This window comes from Desarmillaria tabescens, assembly GCF_030435595.1.
Source record: "Desarmillaria tabescens strain CCBAS 213 chromosome Unknown EV420scaffold_18, whole genome shotgun sequence".
NCBI classification, from domain to species: domain Eukaryota; kingdom Fungi; phylum Basidiomycota; class Agaricomycetes; order Agaricales; family Physalacriaceae; genus Desarmillaria; species Desarmillaria tabescens.
Genome location: NW_026848317.1, coordinates 414,732 through 441,000, shown reverse-complemented (window position 1 = coordinate 441,000; position 26,269 = coordinate 414,732). Strand labels below are relative to the sequence as shown.

Below are 26,269 nucleotides of genomic sequence, written 5' to 3'. Positions count from 1 at the left end.
CAGACGACTACAATCAGAAATCGTGCTTAACCATCTTTTCGACGAATAACAACCATCAATTTTGGTTCCTTGGGATTTTCGAGTCGAAGGACTATCGACCTGGATGCTGGCAATTTGGCAGATATATCGGGTTAAACACGACCCGATCAAAGCGAACCAAGATTCCAGCAAAGATTCAATAAACCATCAATTCTCCATTTGATTTAAATTTTCCTAGTCGTCGATCATTGCGAGGGCATCGAGCATTGGGTGACTCCACTAGGGATCCATGTAATCCTTTCAACTCGCCAAGAGTCGATAGATACGGGAAATGGAGATCATGTCGTGTAATATGATGATTATAAAATTACTTGATATGCCGGTGGTTCCACTCTCCAAGCTCCCTTCCAGCGGAACCAGTTGATCACCATTTTCACGAGGCTGATTCTGTCCGTTCTTTCAACAACAATACCGCGACACGCGGACCTGTACCCACGATCAAAGATGACTGGATTGACGGTGTGCCACTGCGTCTTCTCGCTGTTCTGAAGCTTGGCACATCCGCGGGACCATCCGCCCATCTCATTCCTAGGGAGTTCCGAGTCTTGGAACAATCGTTTGCGCAGTCAGTGTTGGAAAAAATCCTCATGATCAGTGGCGCACAACCAGGTCCCAGCGCGGATCGACGCTGACGATAGATGCTAAGCATGCAACATGGCGGCATGTCATACGTGCGAGAAGCGGGCCACGTCAAAGACAGGAGAATCCGCCAGTAAGACATTGAGGCGCTATGGACTGACAGCACCCCATTGTGTTGCTCTACGGACCGTACATCCAGCACCTCAATGATACGCGAGCACAACAGCGCAGACTCTACTGTGGCGGCCTCGTTGGATGCCGAACATCCGAATTTCGACATCGGCACAAAAGTTCCCCAACATTGGAACTCGCCTTGAATCGACAAGTATCTGCATGAATCACTATCTAGACGACCAGAGGTTTAGGTTGGTCGCATCGTTTATATTGTTTGATAACTCACAAATTTTTGGGCCGAACCTTGCACAGGCACTTGTGTCAACGCCGAGCAGGCGTAGAGTGCACCCGCGGTTCCGAGGAAGAGCGGAACGGACGTTCCGTTGGCAGTAGGCGTGGGGAAGAGGGCTGGTTCTAGAAGAACACGCTTCAGCGCGCCACTAAAGATTAGAGAAAAGGACCTACAAGGATCCATATCTGTCGCCAGAAAAGGAAGAAAGATGTACCGCTAGAAATCCACCTGCCTTTTTCTACCACCGCCGTATCCGTCGCTCGTCGCTCGTCGATAACCTATCCCTTCCCACTTAACTCCGGTCGGACGGAGAACAACCATTAGGGACGGTTATATCCCTCATTGAAACCTGCGTCTTTTGGGCGCAGTCACAGGAAACTCATAGCCACCTTACATCCGTATTTTCCGAGTATCTCCGTCCAACAATGTCAAAAGGCGGCTTCCATTTCTTCAATACTTAGGGATGATAAAGAATCAAGGGACGTTGTTTGATTCTGATGCGACCAGGTGATTTTGGATATTGTTCTGACTGGAAGCAGAATTGTCGACCCAAGCTTCGTTCAGAACGACGAGATGCATAGAACTACCACGCCCAACTAGGTCACGCCGATTACCACGGCGGGCCCGAGTTTCCCTGCAAGAGATTCTTAACCCAGATAGGTATATATGAACTATACATTAAGTCAGAAAAATTCATCCATCACAGCAGATAGAAAACATAAAACATACTATTGTCTGTCTGCTCAGCAAGACAACAGAGAGGACCGTATTACCAGGTCGCTCATTGATCCGACTTCTAGAAAATCCTCTGCGGATACCGTCAAGAAGAACTCAGAGAGAAGCAAGCCACGAGTACAGCAAATTCCCCTTCAAAGCATCTCTGGTGATTGATAATCTTGTCACGGAAGTTAAACATATTTCATCGGTCCGACTTCCACAACGGAGCGGGATCGTGTCCAATTTAATTAGACGGCGCGGGGAAGGGCGGGCGGAAATTCGGCAGAGTCTGTAGGTCCGCCGAATGAGACGATGAGAAACATACAGATGGGACTTGACGGATGAATGGACTTACCCCCTTCAGGTTACGCAAACCAGATGTCGTCCAATGAATCCGACGGAATCGCATGTACTTGAAGGTAATGTTACGCTATTAATGCACCCGCAAGTAGCAATGTCAGGGAGTCCAAGACTTGTGAATTTCGGTACAGTAGTTGCCTCATAGACTGCAGCGAAGTAGATCAACGTTAGTGACGAACCAGATGGATAGGACATCAAGAATCCTTTACCTCTTCCGGTCGCATTAACGTGCAGGGTGTACGTTTGCAGAATAATATTGCTACTGATGCGAGCTTGAACACTGATGGCATCCATCAACCTAGCATGCTAGCAAATAAACTGCTCAATAGGAACCGTCCAAAGAGAATGCCCTGTTCCACCATAGCGGAGGCTTAATCAACAACACTATCTTTGCGTTCCGTCAGAGGAGCAAGCACTGTTGCTGCTACTTTGGACGTTGACAGTCCCAGATTTTGCGTCTTCTGTCAAACAGAGAGGGTCCTTTCTCTCAGTCGTGAATAAAATAGACATTCGTCCTGGAGGATCCTCAAAAGGAACAACGGCAGACATGACTACAGTGTAGCGGACGGGGGGCTGGCGGAATGGAGGTCGGGAGGTATGACAACCAACAAAGCTGCAAAACTTGTTAATTGGACGATACCTTAGCTGCAGGCTTGTAGAGGGAACGCACCTTTGAACATGAACTTGTAGGCATGTGCAATGCTGAAGGGAGTCAGATTTAATTTAAGCCTGGGGGTGGCGCATTTGGGAGGTCGCAGTATTGCAGCATTGATCATCAACGAGAGAACGACCTGGTGATCCCTGTCTGATAACCTCACGACTCTCGAGAGCGCGCTTGTTTGCTAGTGAAGCAATACAGTGGTATGTTCGCGCAACCTGTACCGTAATTGGCGGCCGCCTTAGCACTAAAGGGAACTCGAGGCAAAGGTAGCCCATTATGAGCCTCGTACATTGTCAAGAAAAAGACGTTCTACAACTGTCAAGAAAAGAAGTTCAGTCCAGATAATGTAGTACCTATAGACCAAACACGCACCTGCACACCAAAAGCAACAGCCATGAAAATAAATGTCCGTGGCGGCTGACCACCTGGCTGACCAACGGCTAACTTCAACCTGAAGGAGGCCCAGGCCGCCCAGCTGAGCTTCGATCACGTAATTGCCGTCGTCGCACTATCTCGGGTTTTTCCTAGGCTTTTCCTCCACGCCTCCTGCCTGCTTTGAAACCGTCATGTTCCCCCCCAGGCAACATCTCACTTCCTGAATCCCTTTTGAACAATAAACAACGGCACCAGCCTCTCTTGTCTGACGTGTGGATGACTCTGCAAAAAAGGCTTCATTTACCGAGAAACGGGCTTTCCTCTGAGTAAGAAGCACCCTGTTTGACGAATAGACGATAAGTAGAATACTAGTCTGGTTTTCCTCCGAGTCTTCCGCTGACACATCAACGCTTTCAATAGGATATTGTCTCACCACAAGTGAGAAAGAAAGTCACCGGATCGGGTTCTTTGTTAGCCGAAAAGCAACAAACATATTTTACTTCGGCCTGATGCGGTGATCACTCCTCTGACTATTGACCACCATGGCACCGTCTGCGTGCGTCGCACCCATCGTAGATTCCACCCTTGTCTTTCGAAATGATATCTTTAACGGAAAGGTGCTCTTCTGTACGGGGGGCGGGTCTGGAATCGGTCGGGCAATGACCGAAGCTGTGGTGCGTAACACGTCTGTAGTGTTTCCATTCATGCCCTGACGAAATTATAGATGCGTCATGGAGCCAGTGCTACTATCGTTGGACGCAAGTGAGTCTTTACATGCCTGATCTGTTACTGAAAAATGACTGACAAGGTCAGACTTGACCGGCTCACGCAGGCTGCGAAAGAACTTTCAGAGGCGACGGGCCAAGTCTGTATTCCCGCGCAAGCAGATGTCAGACAACCAAGCGCTCTTAAAGATGCTGTCACGAAGACGATAGAGAAATTTGGTCGTATTGACTTCGTCATTTGTGGTGAGCTCTAACGCTGTATCGTCATTGAGCCTCGCCCTAACGTTTGATAACTGGTTAGGTGCGGCTGGCAACTTTTTGGCGCCAATATCGGGTTTGTCAGAAAATGCATTCCGAACTGTGATGGAAATCGACACAGTGCGCGATATTCTTCATATGAATTTAATCCATCCCTCATACGTGATCTTAACTTAGATTGGAACGTACAACACCATCAAAGCCACCCTTGGTCATGTCCGTGCTTCCAAGGGATCCTATATCATGATTAGCGCGACGCTCCATTATAGCGGCAGGTGTTCTTCACGTAGCCCTTGCTCCATTTGCTAAGGCTTCAGCACAGGGACTCCTTACCAGGCCCACGTATCAGCAGCGAAAGCAGGTGTAGACGCTCTTTCTAATGTCCTTGCCGTTGAAGAAGGTCCACACGGCGTACGTTCAAACGTCATATCACCTGGTGCCACAGCCAACACCGAGGGTATGGCTCGTCTGGCGCCCACAGCCGGCAAAGAGAGTCCATTTCCACTAGGGCGCCTAGCTGATGTTAAGGATATCAGTAACGCGGACTGTATTTCTATTCAGCGAAGCGGCGTCATATATAACAGGCCAAATACTGCCTGTCGATGGGGGCAGTGAGCATCTTCGGACGACGCAGCTGCCGTATCCGTCTTCCGTGTTGGACCCTTCTGCCACGCTGAAGGTTCTAAAAGCAAGGATGTAGGATATCTTGTCTGTTTTTTTATTTATATATGTGCAACAGGATCGCTTCGTTATCCACTACTGCTGTTTTTTGCCCAACACGTGGTTTCAGCTACGGAATTCAAAGATACTAGTAAAGAAGCTGAAGCTGGTACAATACCTCCGTGGACGTGCTTGTGTTCTCAACAGCGCAGAAGTTGCGCTTCCTCCCAGCCTATCGTTCGGCAGGGTCTAAAATCCATAGAAACTGGCTGGTTATTCCCTATTTTCCCGAACTCGCACCCAACAGTACCGTGATCAACGTCAAAATGGACACTGGGTCATCCTCCGTTAAATCTATAAAATTCTTATATCTTGTAGACCGAGCCTTCCTCACAACACTCGTTCCCTATGCCGTACCTGGATCACCTTACGCCGATAGTTCTGTCGTGGCCCGTCGGACAAGTATAAAGGGGTGCATCCTTCATTCCGTCTCCCCGTCGCTCCTTTCCTTCCTTTCCCTATCATCTCTCTGCTATTGAGAGAAAGTTCTCATCGGCTGGGCCCCGTGTTTCCAATTGCGGACGTGTCCATCGCATCTACGAGCGTCGACCTTCCTCTGCCTCCTTTAGTGCTTTACCTGGTAACCTTCCCCGCTTTGTTCATGGTGCCTTGTTTGAACCTCGTTCGTGTCGCTGACATTTCCATTCTCCGGACCGCGTTCTTCTAGTGACAGGACTCAGTACGCTACTGAGAATTTCGAAAACTGTGCGACAATAATGGCGATGCATTGCCACCAGGATCCGTCCTTTGCCCAAATTCACCGCATGTATGGACTTCAGGCTCCTGAAAATGTACACCTGAGTTCACCGTTGTTTTAGCTCCATGCCGGAATTACAACCTTCACGACCACCTTAGACTTGCATGAGGTGTAGTACGCGATGAATCCGGAAGTCTCAACCCCTCCGCCGGCCGTCTGTTTTACAATTTGCTTATTGACTGCAGACGATGACAAAATATGTGTCTGCATGTGTTATATGGTAACAGACCTTGACTGTCCCCGAAACCATTTCACCTGTCCGATCTTCGAAGGCCCAAACGTTTGTGCTGGCGGTCAACTCCCCGGAGGGGGGATGGGTCTACACCGAATCATACTGCGTGAGCTCGGTCATCTACAATGCATATTCGGCACGTCCTCTTTCAGCCTTAATTTGGGTATATCCTCTGCGGATCCAAGAGAGTTTTCTGGAGTGTATTTATGTGATATGCGCTGGGAATACCTTGTCAGTCATGCTTCAGCGAGTTTCGTTCGTCACGCGCGTGTATACCATCAGTTCTCATCACAGTCTTTCATACGTCATCGCAGCGTTCATATACGCCGGGACTTCAAAAGAAGCAAGAACATCAGTATTAACGTGTCGTGAATGGCAGGCTCTGATCGGTTTAAGTGTGTAACTTTCTCATGGATAGCCATTCTGCTGTTGCCTAACGAAGGCCACTCAGCGGCGTATGCTTGCCATTCATCAAGCCACCCACCACCTATGAACGGGGTTCTGGTTACTCGATAACTCACGTTTTACTCGGATTCAGTTTCATACAACATCGATGTTGGCAGCCTCATGGACTCTGCATCTGTCACTATTCTAAGTCAGTAACATCAGCCTTTCTGTGATTAGGCCTGGTGCCGGAATTCAAGCTTTTGCGGATGATCCATCGATCCATCTGTTTTGAGCAGATGGCAACAACGCAAGTGGGTAATCGCACGAAGACCGCGGGGTTTCCGAGCCTTAAGAGTAGCCGCCTCATGGGATTTAACTCCGCCACCATCCGTTTCTCCATAACACAAAGTTTCAATATGCACCGAGTCGAGGGATCCAGTGACGCCATATCAGCATTAGCGGTGGTGATCCAGTGCATACACTACCGCTCCTTCCACTGCCTATTTTGTCACGATGCTCATATTCCTGCTACAAATATAACTTACGACCTGTATATCTCTGAGACGCTTTGTAGATATTTTACAAACTCGTGCTGTATCTCTGTATGTATCCTATGTACGTGCTACAAGTATTCGCCTTGAAAAATGAAACTCTGAGAAATTAGAATCAGTGATTTTTAGGGGCTATCACGTGGTCGTCAGCTTCCGAAGGAGAAACTCTAGCCTGGCAAGCCGTCTTTATTATATACTCGCGGAACTCGTATCTGTATATAAAGCCTGGTACCCGGGGCGGGGGTCCATAGGGGAACCCCCCAATCTCAACATATTTTAAAGTCCGACAAGATTGCCGGTATAGCCGCTCACTAATGTATGATGACTCATAGCTGCAATTGACCGAAATTGGTGCTGCCTCATCTTCACCCTCGCCATGGACAATACCGGACAACTCAACGATGGTGAAAACAGCCAGGATAGTGACATGGCTATTTCCGATGATGAACGCCTGTCTGAAACGACTCAAGCAGGTCAAACATCGCATGCGATGCTTCACTGGGCTGGATTCGGCTTGTTTTTGGAGCTCCTGTAGCGCTATCATATATCCAGAGAAATATGTCGTCTTGCCACCAGTCTTGACAACAGAAATGAGATGGGTGCCATCTAAAGCCTTGCAGATGCCCTCAAGCACATAATCATGGATGTCGTGGGGTAGCCGAGGCCGAATAAGCTGTCGTACAAGTGCCTGGCCCACCGGCGAGCATAATCCGTCATTTGCGACATCTTCATCGGACATAGAAGGCAGTATAGGCGAGCGTAGAGGAAGCGTTGATCAACGCAAACGAGCCACGATCGCGCTACGCGTGGGGCACGTGCCGGCTTCATGGCGGCATCCTTTCGGAGTTCGAAAATCGCTGAGATTGGAGGGTTCCTCTGTGGACCTCCGCCCCGGGTCCCAGGCTAGAGAAACTCCGACTTGTCATATAACCTTCAAGTTCCCAAACTCTTGTTGACCTTTCTTTCTACCCGTACGAACTTTGTACCATGACTTACAGACTGCGGTCGCGCAAGAACCGTTTCTCTCAGACAGAGCGAGCTGCCCACCAAGAGCTATTATTAGCGGGAAGAGCAAACATGACTGGGCTTCCTGTTCTGCCAAACGAACTTCTTGAAATACTTTCCTACTGGCCCTCGATTCCAATTCCCGCCAAAAATCGACGCGTTTTCTCCGAAAAATATATGCCGCGCTTCGGCGCTCTGCTGGCACTTTCTCAGACTTGTCGCTCACTTCGGAACGTCTTCCTGCCACTTGTTTGGGAGCGCCTCGAAGCATGTGCGAGTCGAAAGCCACCGTCAACTTCCTTTCCACTACCGAAAGCTCATCCTGCCTTGGGAGAAAGAGGTTGCCACTGAGCTTGTTCGACAGCTTGAGGTGGTAACTATTAGGGACCCTTACCCTCGCGGTGTATGTTCGGTACGTGTATGTCGCGAATTTTCACATTCACCCTTTAATTTTCCTTGTACAGTACAATCTCTGTGACCTTTGTCGCGGTTCTCAGCAGATACCTGTGTACTTGGAACTTGGCGCGCTGCTTGGCCCTTCATGCCCAATCTTCATACACCTCCAGATTTGTGGAGTAGGATCACCTAAGGCCTTCTATGAATCTTTCGATAAATGCGTGTTCACCACTGTCAAAACGCTGGTTTTCCCTCCGAATGGTTACACTATCTTGTCGTGTTGCCCCGAAGTACGGAAAGTAGCTTGCACCACTAGAACTGAATCAATGGGTGGTATAATCAAGACGATGATCAAATCCTGTCAACAGATTGAAAGCCTCGACAGTGTGCTCTTTGGGTGACGGAAAGCTTCTGCAAAGTGAGCCGTTCGCATGATGATCTTATTTTTCCCACTGACTGCGTATAGCCATGACGCGAAAGATGAAGGGGATACGTGACTTCCGTGCAATTAACCTTTGCAGCTCGCATATGACGATGGTATGTGCTACGACCATAAGGGCCTTGCATTAGTCTAATCCATGAACAGGCCGGCCTAAAGCATCTTAGTCGTTGGAAGAACCTGCGCACCGTACGCTTGCAGATACCTAAATATCATGTTCACAAGCACCCAAAGGCCTTGCATGATATAGTAGAACACGTCAAAAAGATCCTTCAGGATATTCCGGCCAGAGAGAACGAAATGAAGACCCTCGTCGTCGATTTTCGGGACAAAAGAAGGATGTATAGGGCGAAGGGCATTCATCCGCTTGTTTAGCTCTTCCTTTTGTGATATATATATATATACAGGATAAGGTACCTTTCTCCCGTATTTAGGATCCGCGGTGTTCTTGCTGCGCCACATATCGCCACATCGTGTCATGGCCTTGGTTGCTGTACGGAATCCATTGTCCCATCACCACCTTGGGATTAAGCGCTTTGACCTGGAAATTTTCCGAAGGTGGAGCAGCCGTAAAAGTGACTTGTCCCCTCGTTACATGACAAGGCATGGTGCCATGCTGTTCTTCTGGCGAGAGTCATCATGGCGCAGCATACACCATTAGTATCAACCTTCAAGTTGACGCGAGACCGGCATTTTAACTCGACCTTGCCTCGTTGCTAGAGAAACCGGTGTGGAGACCATGGACCGCCTTCGTCTAAGGGCCTCCGATGCATCACGATCATTAAGCCGACAACAAATACAGAGGCTCCCATATACGCCCAGATATACACGGATGAACAATATCTCATCAACATCTCTTGGCGTACCAACCACGAGCCTCGGCCATTTGAACCAGGAGTCTCGCACCCATCGAAAGGATCCTGCAGAACGATTTGCTTCCTTGGACCCTGGCCCTCCGCCCAGTATATGGTCCATTGAGCTCGCTTGGAATGTACCGTACTTTGCTGGAAAACAAAGAGTTGCGTTATCGTGTCGTTTCGACATTCTTCTACTTGTCCTACGGTTGATCGGACGTGTTGCATATTGACCTAGCAGTTCTAGAATAGAGTCTTCCCTGCCCGACATCTATAGGCTATTTTTGTCTCTTCTATTTTTACTTTGCCCCGGGTACTATGTCTTTTCCTCAGTCCTCCCCTCACTGCCAGTATTCCTCGTCTCGTTGTCAGCACAGAATTTTCGACTACTATAAATAAGGGTTAGTCTTGCAAGAGGACAAGCCATCCGGAGACCGATTGACCAGTTATCCTTTTAGAATCAGTTCGGAGCGTGGCGCATGGTGCAGATGGACATCGACTTCTACGGAGAAAGGTCTTTCCTCGTGGAAGGGGGAAGGAGCGTAATCATAGCCGATTTCAATCAGTATCGATGTCGGGCAACGTATCCAACAGCACCCCCGAGGGAGAAGCTGTGAAACAATTACATGTACGCTGAAGGACGTAAATGGAGACTACATGTTATGCAGCCATCCTAGTTGTCTTATGTAGTTATCCTTCTCATTTAAATGATAAACAGGTTCCTTTGATGTCATTTTATGCCTATCTATATATCTAGGCGTATATGAGAACCTCTGTCTTCGTTGTCGGCCTAATAATCATGATGCTTCGGAGGCCATTAGACGAAGGCGGTCCACAGTCTCCATACCGGTTTCTCTGGCAACCAGGCAAGGTCGAGTTAAAATGCCGGTTTTGGGCCAATTTGAAGGTTGATACCAATGGTATATGCTGCGCCATGATGACTTTTGCTTGGGAAGACTTGATTCTAGAATTGCCAGATCAATATACAACACGTCCGATCAACCGTGGGGCTGGTAGAAGAATGTCGGAACGACACGACAACGCAGCTCTTTGTTGTCCAGCAAAGTACGGTACCATCCAAGCGAGCTCAATGGGCCAGATACTGGCGGGGGACCAGGGACCAAGGAAGCGAATCGTTCTGCAGGAAACAAGCACTGGCAGGATACTTTTGATGGATGCGAGACTCGTGATTCAAATAGCCGAGGCTCGTGGTTGGTACGTCAGGAGATGTTGATGAAGCATTGTTCATCTGTATATAAAGAAGAAATGCACTTTGAAACCCGGCAAGATGTCGGTGATGAAGAGAACCGCCACACTCAAAAAAGTAAGCAACAGCGCTAGGTTGTAACTGTCGCAAAATTTTTACCTTGTTATTCGCCAGTATGGCCGTAGTACCGTGTTTTTTGATATCGGAATAAACATTCCCTTGAAAGCGCCGTCGTGAGGGAAGTCTCGTAAGAGGGTCCTGGGCCATCGTACGCAAGGCACCCTGGTGACGACCCCATGCTATCAATCCGGAGCAAAGCCAGATTGATTCTTTACGACTAGCAACGGACGGGTGACCAGTCACAACGGCAGACCTTTTCCACGTGAGAAATTATTCAATGTACGACCGCCTGTGTAATCGATCGTGGAGAGAGGTAAGTCTTCGAGAATGAAAGGGACGGAGTAGGAGAGTCCCAAACACGAGTGCTCTGGTCACAGTTTGGAAGCACGATAACCGCACAAGTTTGATGCAAAACAGAGAACACAGTAATAACATGCGAGAGCCAATTCCGCCGCAGCACTTGAATGTGCCTTGCCGATCATCTTGGCTCGGATAAGATGTGAATATTCGAAACAAATCTAGCCCTAGCAGAGGTTACCAGAGCAGACGAAGAGTTGGAGTACGTGGGGGAACGAAGCAACGAAGCAACTTAGCCTGAAGAAGGGAGGATTATACAATGGTGGCACAATGACAGTGGTATACGAAATACTTAGACAATACCAGCACCAAATGGGGAAATAATATCAATTGTTATTTATTTGTACACGAAAAGTATAAAAAGGTAGAGGTCCAGCGGTGACCATCCGTCGTCCTCGACTTTTTTGCCCCCCCCTCCCTCCCTCCCCCTCATCGCGGCCCCCTCTCCTCCATCATCGCCTCACAGTCTTTTTGCTCTGGAGCATCTGACTGACCCTTGTATATTCATTTTTACCGACCAACGACAACAATCAACGATGAAGGCGTCCTTTTTCCTCCCCTTGTTTGCTGCAACCTATGTCGCCGCCCACGGATACGTGCAGAAGGTGACCATCGACGGTACCGAATACACTGGTCCTGCCGTTGCTTCTGGCAGCACCGATGGAATCACTCGCGAAGTCTCTACTCAGGATCCCATCAAGGGTGCAACAAATTCCGATCTTACTTGTGGACCAGGGGCTTTGGCAGGTAGCCAAGTTGCCAGTGTTAATCCTGGAAGCACCGTTTCGTTTTTGTGGACAGGTGCCAGCGGTTCAGCGGTAAGTATGGATTTCATTAGGTCGATACATTGACTTAAAATTTTCATGATAGTGGCCCCACAATGTTGGACCAATGATGACCTACATGACCAACTGTGGTGATTCGTCGTGCGCCGATTTCGATCCTACTGGCGCAGAATGGTTCAAGATCGAGGAAGCTGGGAAGACCGACGGCACATGGGCACAAGCCGCTCTCAGTGCGTTGTGCAATTTTGACTAATTTTTTCCGTTGTCTTATATTTACTCCAGTGAATGGCGCTACTGCCGATGTGACCATCCCAAGCAACCTTGCAGCTGGCAACTACCTCATCCGTCACGAGATAATCGCACTCCATAATGCCCAATCGGAAGGAGGCGCCGAGTTCTACGCTTCATGCACTCAGCTCAAAGTGGGAGGCTCTGGTACCGGCACTCCTTCCAGTAGCGATCTCGTCAAGTTGCCCGGAGCCTACAGCGACACTGATCCTGGTATTCTGATCGATGTATGTCCACTCCCTTCTCACGTTATTTATTGGACTAACAGTTTTCAAGGTCTACACCGACAGCACGAATGACTCCTACACTTTCCCTGGCCCCTCAGTTGTCAATCTCGGCGGTGGCAGCTCTAGTGCATCTTCATCTGCTTCCGCCTCCGCCTCTCACTCTGCTTCCGCTACCTCTACCAGAACTCATTCGTCGTCCAGTGCAGTACCCACGTCTAACGGTGCTTCTTCTGGTTCAACGGGAGGTTGCAAGCTCAAGAAGAAGCGTGCCGCTACCAACGGCACGGCCATACTCACCAAGAGGGAGACCCTCACCAGGAGGGAGACCGTCGCCAAGAGACCCCGCCATGTATCTAGGATAATGCGCGGTTTGGATTTTTCTTCTCATATGCATTAACGCGCTGGAACGCGTTGGTTGCTGGTACGCTAGCTCGTGCTTTTGTTTTACATGCTAGTTCATGTTTTATTCCCTCTACGTGTTTGATACCTTTTTACATTTTATATCCCCTACGTCTGCTCATGACCATGACCTCTCACTCTCGTTAGTTATTTGACACGCTCTTGTATTGTTAACGTTCGTTATCTACTGCTATCTAACACGGCTAGTCCGTGGATTGTAATATTAGGTTGCATGGTTGTAGATTAGACATCACATACACACGTAGTATGCATAGTATGCATAGATCATTGATTGATCCATCAAATAAGCTTTAAACGTTGCATAAGATGTGGATCGTTGAGTTTTCGTATGGACTATTCTACGACAAGCTGGTATCCATGACTAAGCCGTGATATCGTCACACTAAACTTGGAACAGCTGGGGCGTTTATAGTCTAGACTTGTGGAAGTTCCTTGCCTGATACTCGTGCAACCTTTGATAGAACAGATACGGTTTATGCCATACAAACGGCGTTAAGTATGGCATGCCATAAATATAGACAGCCATGCAAGTAACTGATATAGCGTTCCTACATGAAGCTGAAGCCTCGTGGTAATCAATGGTGGAATTAAATCCCATGAGGACTCGACAGGAACCGGTCTTCGTGCAAGGATGCAGGCATAATTCACTCGGGACCTTGTCATCCGTTCAAGACTGAACAGTAATCCAATAGTGGATCGCCGCCCGAAGCGGTCTTAGGCTTAATTTCCCTATTCAAGCCCACAGAAAACCTTGCGCTATCGACATAAGACGGATGCCGGTGCCACGAGGAATCAACGGTCTTTATCACATTTTATGAAACTGGATCGTGAATAGTCATCGTGTAGCCAAAGATTCGTATGGAGGCTCGATGACTGACAGTCGTACGCCACTGAAAAACCCTCGCCATGCAATGGCAGGAGCCTTCCATGTGAAAGAGTACACGCGTAAGCCGAACAGAACCTGCCAATTGCGACACGTAAATCTCCACTGATGTTCTCGCTTGTGATATCCCGACGCATATGCACGCCGCGCTAACATATGAAAGCTGGGATGAGAAGTGATGGTGGTGAACACGCGCACGGAGCATCGTTCCATCTCAAGTCAGTGAATCGAAGAAGCATCGGTGCAGGAGGAGATACGCGCTGAATAAGCATTGCAGATGTCCAATAGTTCGGTGGAGACAACATCATCCGAGCTTTGACCAGCATGGAGTGACTCGGATCAGACAGGGGATATGGTTTCAACAAACGTGTGTCTGTTGGCCAAACGAGCGTCGAGCAGACGTGCATTTCAGTTTCATCTCCAGCGTAGGAAGCAAACGGTCCATGGCCCGCGGAGATTTACCAGTCAGACCCCGTTGCGACAGTGCAGCACGACGTCGCAGTTTCGCATCCAGAAGTTCAACGAGGACCTCGCCACGTGAAAAGCTGCACCGTGATCAGGCTGATCTGTCATCCGATGGAAGATAGATGATGGTAGAAGGAAGGAAAGGAAGGGCGGGGATGGAATGAAACAAGCGCGGGGTACTGGCGGGGCGGAATCGGTGATGATCGAAACGCGTCATAAATTACGCCAACCGATGGTTTGGCGGTCAATTGCCTATATCAAGGAAAGTTACGTAACTTGGCTTCAAAGCAGGCCTTATTACTTGTTGGAATTACTATCCACCACTTCTTCAAGATCTTCCATTCCCTTACCAATATACACCCGCGTAGAAGCCGGGCCCCGAACGATGAGCTTCTTGAGCTCCTGTCCCTGAGCAGGGGCACGATGTAAAATTTCTTTTGCGAGTTTGATGTGTCCACTGTACATCGATAAACTCTGGGTTCCGCCATGTATAAAAGGTCCATCGATTTTCAGATGCAGAACGCGGATCCTCCCAAGGCGAGAGAGGCATTCAAGGGAGGTCTGAGAACAAAGCGAAATGCGTTTGAGCAACTTAGAAGAGATAATTAAAGGTCGCACTGATGGCACGATTTCCCTCTGACGAGACATAGGAACGTAATGATCGAGTCCGATAGGACCCAGTTCGCGCAGTTCTAGCAGTTGGTGCGTGATCCCTGAACAGTCCAACACAATTAGTCGACACCTGTCACAGTAGAAACATGGTATGCCTTACTATTCAATTTCGTAGCTACCAGAGACCCTCGGAACTGCAGGCGCTCTATATGTGGGAAGTGCTTCGCTACAGAGAGAGCACAATATTCAGTGTGGTACGTAGAGCTGTGGGCGAAGAACGTAATGTCGCGGACGTTTGGGACGCTGGGAAACAGCACGACACCTTCATGGGGCACGGCTAGTCTCCTCACAGAAGGAAGAATCACTGAAGCGAATGCTCGGGAAAGCCTTGTCTCGGCAACTTTGAAGTCAAGTCCGAAGATCTGCAAGGTCTTGACATTTGGTAGCAACGCCAGACATCTTGCAAATTCCTCAAAAACCTGCGCAGCATGAACTTTTGTGAGCGTGACGGACACCGTCCTGAGATTATTCAGACTATGTTCTGTATAGAACGAGCAGAACATACTGCACGTAAGTCACAAGACTTGGGTTTCTGATAGTGACGATTTCAGCTTGTCGTACCAACTCCGTGGCCACTTCACGACCATATCTCTCGGTCAAATAGAGGTATTGACCTCGACGAGAACGACTTTCTTTCTGGAGATTCCTGCTGGCGCAAGCTTCCAGATTTTGCCATGCCAAAGGAAGAAGCCTTGCACGAAGTGATGTACATGTCTGAGTCAAAGACCGGATCGTATATGATCGCTCGAGGTAAATATTTGGGAACAAAGGAGGCGAGTCGGGCCAGGATATCGGAATAGACGGCCAGTAAGAGAATATTTCGAGAAGCAGCTCAACAGGAAGGCTGGGCAGGCTGGTTCGTGCGGCATTTGCTGCTTGTCGTTGTTGCGACATATCTGACCCAGGAGTAGAGCATCTTAGGCGTTTGCGAGAACGAAAGTTGTATGTCATTTTGGAAGGGGTCGAAGTAGTAGTTGTCGAAGGTCTGAATGTAGCCGTGACAGTGACAGTGACCGGGCATGTACGGCAGCCGGACCGGAGAGCCGACTCGGCCATTTCGGAACTTGAACCTTTCCACGGACCACCTGTTGCTCACCTCTCTACACTACTCCTACTTCCAGGAAACGTGTCAAATCTTCTTCAGAATAACCTACCCACAAATAATATGTTTGTATACTATAGAGGAAATCTTGGACTACTTCTGAAGAGGCTCAGATTGACCTCGAGCTAGGGCATGTGGCGTCGGCCTTTCTAGATTCAATCAAGGTCAGCAGTTTCTGCTACTTATTCCGACGTGTTCTGAATGTTAGCTGTAGCCTGATTGTTCAGATAAATTAGTAGACAATTTTGAGGCTATCGATTGTTTGGCATGCGGTAGAAGGTATGCTATTTTTCTCATTATTCAATGGTTTACTGTACTCAAACTCAAACTTTGAACGTTCTGAACCCTGGCATGCCGGTACAAGATGTCCGTCTGGCTGTTCCATTCCTCTTCCAACACCTAATGACTCCGTTCTCCTCTTCCCGTGGAGCAAAAACCTAAGTCTGACCGCATACACTTCATTCATCGGACGAACGAGCGCACCAGCCTTCCTGTCCGATCACAGACTACACCGCACCTCAAACTGCCGTTCTCGATTGAAAAGAGGCGTATTCGTTGCCCTCGATCTGGAAAGCTCAAGGACTCAGATTCTAAGTCGAACTGCATGCATGAAGCGTTGACATTGTTCATGGTGTTTTGTTTCGACACCAATACATCTGATTTTCGAGGATGAAGTTAATCACTGGTCAATAGATCATTGATCAATCACATGTACGATTAATATTATCTCCTGCTGTGGGAGGCTTTGGCTGTGACCCAGAGTTCAGGCAATGGTGATGGGCCACCGATATAAATCGGAAATTTCGGTCCGTGGAGCCGAATCTCCTTACTCACCCACCTCCACAGTATGGAAGGTGTTGAAGCTCTGGTATTTGACGTGTTTGGCACCGTTGTCGACTGGCGTGGCTCTGTATCTGCGGAATTGAAAGCACTAGGAAAAAACCTAGCCTTAAATGGTGCGTAACAAGGCTTATCATCGTTGTTGGTGTGTCTCGAGCTTTCTCGCAGCCGACTGGGATGCTTTTGCTGCCGAATGGCGGAAGGGATACCTGACAAATACGTGAATGTTATATTCAAGCGCTGTTTTCTGCAACCCTGATTGGTGTAGATCCCGTATCGCTCGCGAAGGAAGCGACAGTGGTCCTTTGAATGTTGACGTTCTGCATAGACAGGTCTTTGTCTTTTCGTTGCTACTGTTTACGAGCTTACATCCTAATTTGTTAGATTTTGGACGACATGCTGAACTCGCCACGATGGGTGGACGTAGGTTCGAAGCTAGACGAGAAGACGAGAGCCCACCTGAACCTTGTCTGGCACCGTCTCAATGGTACGTATTCCATGACATTAGTGCACTGAATGCTTGTATCTAACCCAATTATGTGTACAGGGTGGCCTGATACCGTCGAGGGTCTCTACCAACTCAAAAAGCACGTCATTCTGACGACATTATCCAATGGGAACGTTAGATTATTGGTAGATATGGTAGGCTCTTGACTCACACGGTTTGCTTATACATCCACTCACACGAGGCTTCGCAGGCAAAACATGCGAACCTCCCTTGGGATCTCGTTCTGTCAACCGAGCTGTTCTCGTGCTATAAGCCGTAAGTTTTCCCCCACACTTTCGGTCAAGTTTCTCGCCGCTAATGCGCGGTGGCCCAGGAACCCGGAAGCTTATCTCGGTGCTATCAAGCATCTCTCGGTTCCACCGGAGAAGTGTGCTATGGTAGCTGCCCACATCTACTGACCTTCGCGCCGCTGCAAGGTGGGGATGAAGACGGTGTACGTCCAGAGGCCGGGAGAAGCGGCCGAGGATGTCGTAGTCAAGCCAAGTTCAGAGGGCGGCGAAGTTGACGTTGTGGTGCAATCGTTCATAGAGCTTGCTTCTTTGTTGAGCCAGACGCACTGAATGCTACTATGTCGTCGGGAGCTATACTCGCACTTTTGCTGGTGCCCGAGCCGGGACGTCAAATAACGTCCTTGCGGCTACAGATAGTTTTGACCCTGTTTTATGGGATCATTCGTTCAACAAACTTCTGGCTCATATCTGTAGGCTCACTAGGGCTCCGCTAGTGTGTCTGCTTTTCCGTCTGTGTAACGTGTGCCTTCGCCTGGACAATTCGGGCGATCATTGCAACAATCTTACTTCACTGATTGACTGATTCTTCAAGTGGTGGATGCATACTACAACATCGAATGTTGGATGATGTATCACCAAATCCCTTGCGTGACTCGGGCCTACATGATCACCTGAGATTGAGTTCGTAAGTGTTATGATTGTTGTACGGTTGGGTTATTATTCATACCGTACAATGATGTTTCTTTTTCCAAAAGGAACTGCTCAAGGTTAAGGAGACACCAGAAGTACGAGACATCTTACGGAATTAGGGCCAGGTCCCTTGTAAAGCGCTACTCGTCGATCATTTTAATTGCCACCAGCAAATATAGCGTTCGGACGCCAAGAGCAGATAATCCCCAAGAACAATTGTATATCATTTACAACAGGAGTACGGTAAAGTAATAACCCTCTGATAGGACTAAGGTAAGTAACGAACGGCAGAAGAGTCTATATATGCAGTGGGTGCGTGAGAGTACAAATGAGTGAGTTAATAAGTGAGAAAACAACAACGGCGGTTACTCCAGTATGAAAATCCTTGATACAAAAAATGTCTAGTCTGACTTTTCCCAGTGGTTATAGTTCATCGAAGCACGATCCATGCTCATGATCCGGGCATATTCCAGGAAAACTCTGTAACCATCAATCAGACACGGAAAGAAGAGGTAATGATGCTGCAGACGAACCTATAATTATACGCCGTCATATCTTGTTTTCTCCAGAAAGTGCGACTCCAGTCCCGGCCTGCGGAAGCAATCTTTCTGGCGAGATCTTCATGGTTATTTTCCCCTTTCAGGTCGCCATGGAAGAACACAAGGGTGTCCCAGAGATCAGAATAGTCGACTTGTATGGGGATGTAATGCACCCAGGGCATGAGCCTATCGGTAAACCTGAAGACGCAGAGTTAGTTCGGTCAGATGCGTATTCAGAGTCACGAACCATTCGGGATAGATAGTCGACTTGAAGATGAGTGCGTGAGAGGACATGAGCCGTTTGAAACGTCCGGACCATGCGTTACCGTCGACCTACACAAGGGTTTGAGCAACGAAGGAAAGAAACCGGAGTAAGGCACTGACATCAATGATATACTTGTACCTCGCCTGCTCCGTCTGCGACTGTCCTTTAGTAAACTCGTACATATTGGCCAGAACTTTGCAGACATCAGGATCACACTGTGTGGGGTCGTTCGAGAACGCCATGTCGAGCATCGCTGGCCCATATCTCGCCTTCCGGACCTGCTCGCCCCTCCCCGTCTTTTCTTCCCTCGAACTTGGCGGCATTAAAATCGTCACGTTATCATCCATGCCCTTCTCAACCCAGTCCATCATCCGTATACGTTGCGAAAGTGGCCATTCCATGTCCCGAGAGTGGAAGATCCCCGTCGTGCGGCCTCGCCACTGTAGTCGATCATCGGCTTTGTTCTCCCATACTGATGTCCTCTTCATCAGAGAGCTCGCCCAGCCAGCTGACCGTATGTGCGATGGTGATGTCGTGATGTAGTAAGGTTTGGGAGTAGGCGAAGGAAGGGAACATGTGGTGGGAGGGAACTGGACCTTTTCCCCAGGGAAGGAACTGTCCGTGTTTGCGAAGGAGGTGAGGGTGTAAGCAGGGATCCATTGACTTTCGATGGTCGAAGATGAAAGTTTTGGAAGTGTCGGGTGGTGGTGATGGCCAGGATACATTGAAAGTGAAGTCGATAGGATCCTTCCACGCAGGTGAAGTTGGATCGCAGCCTGAGATCCATCCATGATATTTGATAGGAACAACTGGCTTGTCAACGTCGATATCTGTGACAGCGTCGGTCTGGAAATTTAAAAAAAAAAAAGCAGAGCAGAATGACGTACAAGTTCCCGCGCGAGCGTGTTCGAGGGCCTTCTCCCGAAGTTCCCAGTCGGTGACGTGCTCCGGGTTGTCATGCGGCTGGAAGACGGCGCGGAAGGGCGGTAAGAATTCATCGACGTCTTCGAGTATCTCGCTAAGCATACGGGTACCATCAAAGACGCGATCGTGGGTGCTGGGATCGCGAATGGTGTAGTTGGCGAGTCCAACACGATGTCCTTCCTCTTTACCAAGAGTAAACGAGTCTTCGTGGCCCTCCCATTCGCTGACGATCTTGTTCAGGTCTACTGGGCTGACGCCCCAGTAAGGCTCGAGATCTCGGTATATCTGATCGTACTCGTCGGGAAGCTGAACATTGTTCTTCTCGACGTATTCCCACCTACGTACAGCTCTTAGATGTGAAACGAGTGGAAAAGAAACGGGAGCGCTCACCATTTATCAAACCCGCGAGGAGGAGCTCGTTTGTATCGGCGCTCATATTCGACGACTGCCTCACTGAGAGTTTTGCTCGCCCGTTGCAGTTTCGCTTCCCACTTCTTCTCCGAAAATTCGATGAGCTGGTAGATAGGATGCGGGCCTTCTGGATTGACTTCGAGCAGACCGTTCGACAGAAATTTGTGCATAGGCAATTTATCTGCTTCAGTCGCGAGTTTTTTGCCGGTGGCCTTGTGCTGTGGATTCCCTAGACCTCCCAGATTCCCCCACGAGTGGTATACAGGTTTAGCATGCTCGACCGCAATGGGTTCGATAAACGTTTTGAACGTGATATTAGTAGGTATGCGATCCGTAGAGATTTGTCCAGAATCCTCCAGCAATAACAAAGAGAGTAAAGACTGTGATAACGGCGACTTGTCGACCTTGGCTCGACCTACGATGAGTTGGCAGTAACTCGTAGCATGCTGGGGGGAAGGAGCGATGCTGATGAGGAAAGGGGAGAAGATAAAGTTAAGGGGTCTTGTCACGACCAAAATTAAACTGAGGGGCTGTTTCTATCGGAGGCGAAATCCGGAGCAATTATCAGTGACAGCGGAGTAAACTTCGAAGGCACGTACCTTGTACTAATAGCAGCCTTTGATGCCTGTCACATAAAACCGGACAGACAGTTTCGTTATTATGTATTCAGTTATCGTTCGAAGAAGAAGACTTCATTCCTCTGTTAATGGTGCTTGTTGGGCGCATCGTTGGGGGGCCGCAGTCGATGGATACCATGCCAAGGCTGGTGCGGCTCCTAAAAGGAATGGACAGCTTTTGAAGAATTGGCTGCGCATAGAGGGCGGCGTCAGTAGATGCCAGTCGACACCTCCTGTAGGATTTTCCTGTTTTCCGGTCAACAATACACACAAGACGGAAGAGAAACCGACATACCAAAAATATATGCGACACGTGTTTTTGTGCCTCTTTCTTCTCCTTTGAGCTTGCTGCCGCCAGGTACCCAAAGCTGCGCGCAATTGCCAGCGGCTGACGTTGCCACTATCAAACCAGGATCATCCAGGCATGAACGAGACTCGCAATGGGAGCGTACGCTGCATTTCTAGCTCTGTGACAATACAAAACCGGGCACGGCGCCTGGGTGGTGTAAACTGTTTCCTTAGCAACCATGACATTCGAAGTTATACCAGGGGAAAGGCTGACTCATTGAAACGCCGTGACATGAAAAATTGTTATGACGAACTCGAACGTGTGCAAGTCGAGCTTGGCCCAGATTTTACCCAAGGTTTGTGCGGTCCCAAGCAACTCCCAAGGGGATTTGCAAAAATATGAAGCGTCGACTTCCTGGTCCAAGACCGCGTTCCCACTAAAAGTTGTTCTCAAGTGTCTTGCAAGTGTCCCAAGGAAAAATAAGATTAATAACCTTTTTCCCCACTGTAGTCTGTGACTAGGAAGGACTAGGATCACAGAATAAGATGATAACTATCTGGGTAGGTCATTAAAGATATCCAAAAGTTCACGCACTGGTAACAATCTCCGCAACGTTACCCGTGAAACACCATCCTTCTGACAGGACGGCGTCTACCGTCTACGATAAATAACTTCCAATACGGGCTCAATAGCACTTTGAGTGCATATATTGGTGACAATTCTGGCATTGGTAGCTGCACCACTCGGGAAGAAGAGCACCTAAGAGAAGAGGAAATTAGTGAGTAAAACGAGATATTTTGAGGCTCACGTACATTGAATTTCCGTCTTAGTACTACGTCAACCAAGTTAAACAATCGCCAATCTCCAGTTCCCGATGTGAATGATACTGCAGCAGAGCGCTGACTGAACGTTGAACGGTCATCGACATCGAGGAGCTTCAACTTAAAGACCTGACTCCTGACTCCTGACTCTTGAGCGATATCAGGCGATATCAGCGGGATATTCACGTGACACACGCGTCGGAGACGCGTGTTTATTTTTTGATGACGCGTCGTCGGATCTATCGGACCGTCCGTGACTGTGACTGTAATTCGAGTCAATGCCGATGCCAATCAGGAACAAACTCTTATGATTTCCCATTGACCACGATACCGCTTTTCAACTACCCTTTAAAATCCCTTTGGGAACCGACTTTCGCTCTCTGGGACGTCTTCGGGGACCATTGCGATGTCCGGATCTTCACTGTCGAATTGGGATGGCAGTCTGACAGCCCAGAAATGTCCAGACGCGGACCATTCTTCGCCCAAGGAGCCTCATAGTGCCAATGCCCTCCATTATGGATCCATGTCGCGTGTTTCTGCGCCATACATGAGCGTCGACGGTGCTTTCGATGTGGTCAATGGCGTTTTGCAAGCCGTATCTGTTAGCGGCATCAACGAGGCACGTGTCGCGTCTGTTAGCGTTGGTATGTTGATCTCACGTCGCGTCTAGGTGCAATCAGAACAAAATAGTCACGGCGTTTCCTATTCTTCGCGGTATCAAATGATGGCTTCGTCGAGTTCGCCTTCCTCATCCTACGCACCGGTAATACCCTGATCTGGTCCTACCGTCAACTGGACTCAAGTCGTCTTCTAGGACTACTTACCCACCGCGCGAATTGATATGCCAATGACTTGTCCAGAAGTAATAACGCAAACTACCGATACAATTGCTACCGCTGAGGATCACGGCTTGCTTGGAGTAGATAACTCGAGGAGCAACCAAGATGAGCTCATAAACCTCGTTAAACAGGTATTTCTTCAATGTTTTTCTTCCCTGGGCGCAACTAGAAACTTACACGATGTCGGATAGACTATGCCACTATCGTGTGCAACGGTGGGCACGGCCGATGCGGCCGAATTTAATGTATGTGTCTCGTAAAACTTTTGATGCGATGCCCTTATCCAAGGTGTAATAGTCCACTTCGCTCCCCTCTGGAGAGTCCAATGTCCTGCTCCGAACTCCCGAAGTTCGTTCGGCGCAGTTGCCATCCAGTCCTAAATCCACATCACCTTCTCCACCAGAACATATTTCGCCGCTCTTCACTCCTCCGCCTCCTCCGAAGCGTCGCCGAATTTTCATGTCTCATGTTGCGGTCCCGCCCTTGCCTCGTCGCAGGAGTGAATACAGGACCGTAACGCCTTCTAGGCATGGCCTATCTAGGAAAGCCAAAGACAAGGCCGTAGATCTCATCCAAGTGTTTGGAAATCTTCGCACCGCTTTTCAAGAAGAGGAAGCCATGAGAGCAGCTGAGCCCTTCAGCAGTAGCCTTCGTCCATCTATGACCAGACATCGACGAAGTCAAAGCTACAGCTCTGATGACGAGATTCTATTGACCCCAAATCGAAAAGCCGAGTTCAGCTCATCACCGAGGAAACGGCGCAAGCCGTCAATTGAGGTCATGCCTTCGCCGCTGCCAAGAAAGTGGCCCAAGAAAGATAAGGTGCATGCGGGCGCGGGCCAGCACACCCAGAGTGTGGCAGGTGTGAGAGAGGACGGGAGGGGGAGCGTCATCCGGGAACCCTTGCCGAAGATTCCAAAAGTCAAGTTAAATCTTTCCAAGTGGAGGAAGGAGTCGGTTGGGCCGCGAACGCACTCACTGGCAGATGAGGCACACACAAAGTCAGTCAGCTCTCGCACAAAGTCCATCGAGACGTCTCTCTCCTCCGACGATGAACCAGTCATGACTTTCTCTGTTTACTATGACGATACCTTGGAGCATGTCCGACTTATCGATGCCCGCCAGGGAATCTACGAATACACCATGCAAGATGAAGATCCCGTTACAGAAGAAGTTTTGTCCATGAACTTGCAGTTCATCAGGAGACGGCTGAAAGGTCATCGTGTTACCGACGATCTACAATGGTATGATCCCGAGGCTGACTCGACACTCGGAGTCGACGTTGAACCGTCCGGGACTCCCCCACCGCCCCCGACCATGTCTGCAAAGGCCAGAGGCAAACAAAAGGCCGTTCCTATCAGCCCTACAAAGGATATCTTGCTTTCTCCGCAATACCATATCGAAGCAGACCTCGGCAGCGACTTTATACACCTCCATCCTGTTTTCGACGATCCTCATACAGGTATGTTGGAGCCACGCGTCGGTCCTGCGACGCATCCCCCCCTTGTACACCATTTTCCTATGCCCAATTCCGCTACCGTATTCTGTTCATCGTCGTCTCACGGAAAGGAACAGCTACTCGGCCCCCTCCACGATTTTTCTTCTATCGGAGACAATGCGTATCTGCACGATTCCGCTCTTGATCTGCCCAACATTTGGTTAGAGAACTCTGAACCCTTGCATGATGGTACTATCGATCCATCTCTTTTGGGTGGTTTTGAGTTCATGGACCATTCGTCCTTCTCATCGTCATCGTCATCTTCGGGATCTCCCAGGCAGAAGTCACCCTCACCTCTTCCGAACCCGCCTCCCTCCGCCGTTCAAATCGAAACAGAAACGCATCCCTCCGTTCGTTTACCGTCACCACAACGTCCCATTGTCCCAGAAGATCAGCCAACGAACGACAAGCTCGATGAATGGGAGATGTCAGACTTGACTTCCCTTGATGATAGTAGTCCGTGCATTAATCCGATTCCTCTTGATCCTCCTCCCCCAGCTCCATCTCGTGCGTTGTCAAAGCAGAAGACGCACAAAGTGAAAGTGGGCCCTCCTGCCCGGAAGAGGTCCGAGTGGCCAATGACGGACAAGGCTTCCTTTTGCCATCAGTGCAGAGGACGCTCGTTCCGACTATCCGTGTATTGCGGATGTGGAAAGGTGTACTGCGTCAAGTGCATTACGACCAAGTAGGTCACACATCGTTCTTAGCAGATAGATGATCTTTGACTTCTCTTTTCTTTCAAGGTACGACAATTTGGAATTCGATGCCGACGCGAAAGATTTCGTTTGTCCGAGGTGTACCAATACTTGCACCTGCGATGTCTGCACTAGAGCTAGAGGCGAGGTATATCATTCAGCCAGGACCGGCTCCGCCAAGCGAGCACTGGTTTCATCTTCACGGCCTCCGCGAAAATCAAGCAAGTCGCAGAAGGCTAGGGACGCTGAGACGAGAGAAGATCACAACCCACTTTCGTTACATCGCCTTAACCCTGCACAGCTCCAACACCATTCTCATGTGCAACGACATGATCCTCCACATGTCTCTCCTCTCGGTGGTCGGACCAATATACCCCCGCTCAGTGAACGTAAGCAGGGTCCAGTGAAGTACTGGGGTACAATCTATGGGTTTTCTGGGGAGAAGATTGGGACAGCGTATATTCCAGAGGATGGGAGTTCCAATACGCTCCTTGTCCAGCGCTCGAGAGTGTTTGTTGGGGAGATTCAGCCGGTCTGGGGACTAGGAACCAATCCATCGCTAAGACTCGTTGACCCTGCGACGAAAACAGTGGATCACAATGATGCTCAGAAGACACGTAGGAGGTTCGTTGGACAGCAAGCACCATTGTTTATGCCCATTCGGACGATAGATTCCTCCGGTGTTATGGAGTATGAGTCGGATGCGGATGGAGAGCATGATCCTGAGGAGCCAAGGGATAGGCTCACACCCAATGACGAGCATCCTGGGTTTGAGTGGCGGAGGGGAGAAGAATTAGATCCTGATAAGATCAGCTTGGCTGATGAGGATGTGACGTCGGTCTGTATCTTGTCTCTGAAGCAGATAGGCATCACAGCAATGGCTTCTACAGGGTAGACGCGTCATTTGTCGGTGGAGTGTTTTTTGTTTATTACAGTAAATGTATCTAAAATTGAAACGTACTTTGTAGCTTACATCTTGGTATATCACAAAGGAAAGAAATATTATTGTACTGTTCAGTGTTCATTCTATTGTACTGAACCTTTGGACAGCGTTTTGAGCAAGCTTCGTCGAACCGATGCCCGGGGTCAATGTACAGCAATGAACCTTATTTGGCT

The 26,269-nt window shown here is 49.0% G+C and overlaps 10 protein-coding genes across 10 annotated transcripts; 6 read left to right on the top strand and 4 right to left on the bottom strand.

The window, feature by feature from the left end:
- Positions 1-213: 213 nt before the first annotated feature.
- On the bottom strand, positions 214-1,207 carry EV420DRAFT_1480012 (uncharacterized protein; the record flags this gene model as incomplete). Its single annotated transcript, XM_060469626.1, has 5 exons — positions 214-258; positions 351-583; positions 643-680; positions 807-963; positions 1,036-1,207. 5 exons carry the CDS (start codon positions 1,205-1,207, stop codon positions 214-216), a joined length of 645 nt encoding a protein of 214 aa, XP_060330566.1.
- A 2,472-nt stretch (positions 1,208-3,679) lies between these two features.
- EV420DRAFT_1620804 (2,4-dienoyl-CoA reductase) lies at positions 3,680-4,820 on the top strand (the record flags this gene model as incomplete). Its single annotated transcript, XM_060475616.1, is given in 7 exon segments — positions 3,680-3,811; positions 3,862-3,899; positions 3,951-4,105; positions 4,164-4,240; positions 4,352-4,406; positions 4,431-4,667; positions 4,687-4,820. The coding sequence occupies 7 exon segments, from the start codon at positions 3,680-3,682 to the stop codon at positions 4,818-4,820; spliced, it is 828 nt and encodes a 275-aa protein (XP_060330565.1).
- Positions 4,821-6,870: 2,050 nt separating this feature from the next.
- On the bottom strand, positions 6,871-7,506 carry EV420DRAFT_1682382 (uncharacterized protein; the record flags this gene model as incomplete). Its single annotated transcript, XM_060479230.1, has 1 exon — positions 6,871-7,506. One exon carries the CDS (start codon positions 7,504-7,506, stop codon positions 6,883-6,885), a length of 624 nt encoding a protein of 207 aa, XP_060330564.1. The 3' UTR covers positions 6,871-6,882.
- Positions 7,507-7,613: 107 nt separating this feature from the next.
- EV420DRAFT_1544638 (uncharacterized protein) lies at positions 7,614-9,372 on the top strand. The gene is made up of 5 exons (XM_060473245.1): positions 7,614-8,021; positions 8,089-8,175; positions 8,339-8,552; positions 8,635-8,705; positions 8,809-9,372. The coding sequence occupies exons 1-5, from the start codon at positions 7,755-7,757 to the stop codon at positions 8,980-8,982; spliced, it is 813 nt and encodes a 270-aa protein (XP_060330563.1). The 5' UTR covers positions 7,614-7,754; the 3' UTR covers positions 8,983-9,372.
- Positions 9,373-10,032: 660 nt separating this feature from the next.
- EV420DRAFT_1480010 (uncharacterized protein) lies at positions 10,033-10,695 on the top strand (the record flags this gene model as incomplete). The annotated part of the gene is made up of 2 exons (XM_060469625.1): positions 10,033-10,089; positions 10,219-10,695. The coding sequence occupies 2 exons, from the start codon at positions 10,033-10,035 to the stop codon at positions 10,693-10,695; spliced, it is 534 nt and encodes a 177-aa protein (XP_060330562.1).
- An 819-nt stretch (positions 10,696-11,514) lies between these two features.
- EV420DRAFT_1309032 (glycosyl hydrolase family 61-domain-containing protein) lies at positions 11,515-13,155 on the top strand. The gene is made up of 4 exons (XM_060468539.1): positions 11,515-11,963; positions 12,016-12,160; positions 12,213-12,445; positions 12,495-13,155. Exons 1-4 carry the CDS (start codon positions 11,682-11,684, stop codon positions 12,840-12,842), a joined length of 1,008 nt encoding a protein of 335 aa, XP_060330561.1. The 5' UTR covers positions 11,515-11,681; the 3' UTR covers positions 12,843-13,155.
- Positions 13,156-14,231: 1,076 nt separating this feature from the next.
- Positions 14,232-15,868, bottom strand: EV420DRAFT_388953 (uncharacterized protein). The gene is made up of 3 exons (XM_060481948.1): positions 15,391-15,868; positions 14,986-15,344; positions 14,232-14,926 (listed from the first exon to the last, which is right to left on the bottom strand). The coding sequence occupies exons 1-3, from the start codon at positions 15,834-15,836 to the stop codon at positions 14,511-14,513; spliced, it is 1,221 nt and encodes a 406-aa protein (XP_060330560.1). The 5' UTR covers positions 15,837-15,868; the 3' UTR covers positions 14,232-14,510.
- Positions 15,869-16,834: 966 nt separating this feature from the next.
- EV420DRAFT_1620802 (HAD-like domain-containing protein) lies at positions 16,835-17,895 on the top strand (the record flags this gene model as incomplete). The annotated part of the gene is made up of 8 exons (XM_060475615.1): positions 16,835-16,943; positions 16,996-17,047; positions 17,096-17,159; positions 17,212-17,314; positions 17,375-17,469; positions 17,526-17,590; positions 17,649-17,712; positions 17,752-17,895. 8 exons carry the CDS (start codon positions 16,835-16,837, stop codon positions 17,893-17,895), a joined length of 696 nt encoding a protein of 231 aa, XP_060330559.1.
- Positions 17,896-18,656: 761 nt separating this feature from the next.
- On the bottom strand, positions 18,657-20,564 carry EV420DRAFT_1620801 (glycosyl transferase family 90-domain-containing protein; the record flags this gene model as incomplete). Its single annotated transcript, XM_060475614.1, has 7 exons — positions 18,657-18,735; positions 18,789-18,992; positions 19,042-19,127; positions 19,179-19,541; positions 19,573-19,889; positions 19,947-20,320; positions 20,374-20,564. The coding sequence occupies 7 exons, from the start codon at positions 20,562-20,564 to the stop codon at positions 18,657-18,659; spliced, it is 1,614 nt and encodes a 537-aa protein (XP_060330558.1).
- Positions 20,565-22,527: 1,963 nt separating this feature from the next.
- Positions 22,528-26,048, top strand: EV420DRAFT_1643148 (uncharacterized protein; the record flags this gene model as incomplete). The annotated part of the gene is made up of 6 exons (XM_060477459.1): positions 22,528-22,755; positions 22,792-22,884; positions 22,936-23,091; positions 23,152-23,205; positions 23,258-25,143; positions 25,202-26,048. The coding sequence occupies 6 exons, from the start codon at positions 22,528-22,530 to the stop codon at positions 26,046-26,048; spliced, it is 3,264 nt and encodes a 1,087-aa protein (XP_060330557.1).
- Between the last annotated feature and the right edge of the window lie 221 nt (positions 26,049-26,269).

What these genes read in the sequence shown, in the direction of transcription:
- EV420DRAFT_388953 (XM_060481948.1), bottom strand. Translation starts at nt 15,836, where the DNA reads ATGACATACAACTTTCGTTCTCGCAAACGCCTAAGATGCTCTACTCCT. An exon ending in AGTCTTGTGACTTACGTGCA is followed by an intron (nt 15,345 to 15,390) that starts GTATGTTCTGCT and finishes GAATAATCTCAG; the next exon opens with GACGGTGTCCGTCACGCTCA. An exon ending in GGTAGCTACGAAATTGAATA is followed by an intron (nt 14,927 to 14,985) that starts GTAAGGCATACC and finishes TGGACTGTTCAG; the next exon opens with GGATCACGCACCAACTGCTA.
- EV420DRAFT_1544638 (XM_060473245.1), top strand. Translation starts at nt 7,755, where the DNA reads ATGACTTACAGACTGCGGTCGCGCAAGAACCGTTTCTCTCAGACAGAG. An exon ending in GGAACGTCTTCCTGCCACTT is followed by an intron (nt 8,022 to 8,088) that starts GTTTGGGAGCGC and finishes CACTACCGAAAG; the next exon opens with CTCATCCTGCCTTGGGAGAA. An exon ending in GGGACCCTTACCCTCGCGGT is followed by an intron (nt 8,176 to 8,338) that starts GTATGTTCGGTA and finishes ATACACCTCCAG; the next exon opens with ATTTGTGGAGTAGGATCACC.
- EV420DRAFT_1309032 (XM_060468539.1), top strand. Translation starts at nt 11,682, where the DNA reads ATGAAGGCGTCCTTTTTCCTCCCCTTGTTTGCTGCAACCTATGTCGCC. An exon ending in CAGGTGCCAGCGGTTCAGCG is followed by an intron (nt 11,964 to 12,015) that starts GTAAGTATGGAT and finishes TTTTCATGATAG; the next exon opens with TGGCCCCACAATGTTGGACC. An exon ending in ATGGGCACAAGCCGCTCTCA is followed by an intron (nt 12,161 to 12,212) that starts GTGCGTTGTGCA and finishes TATTTACTCCAG; the next exon opens with TGAATGGCGCTACTGCCGAT.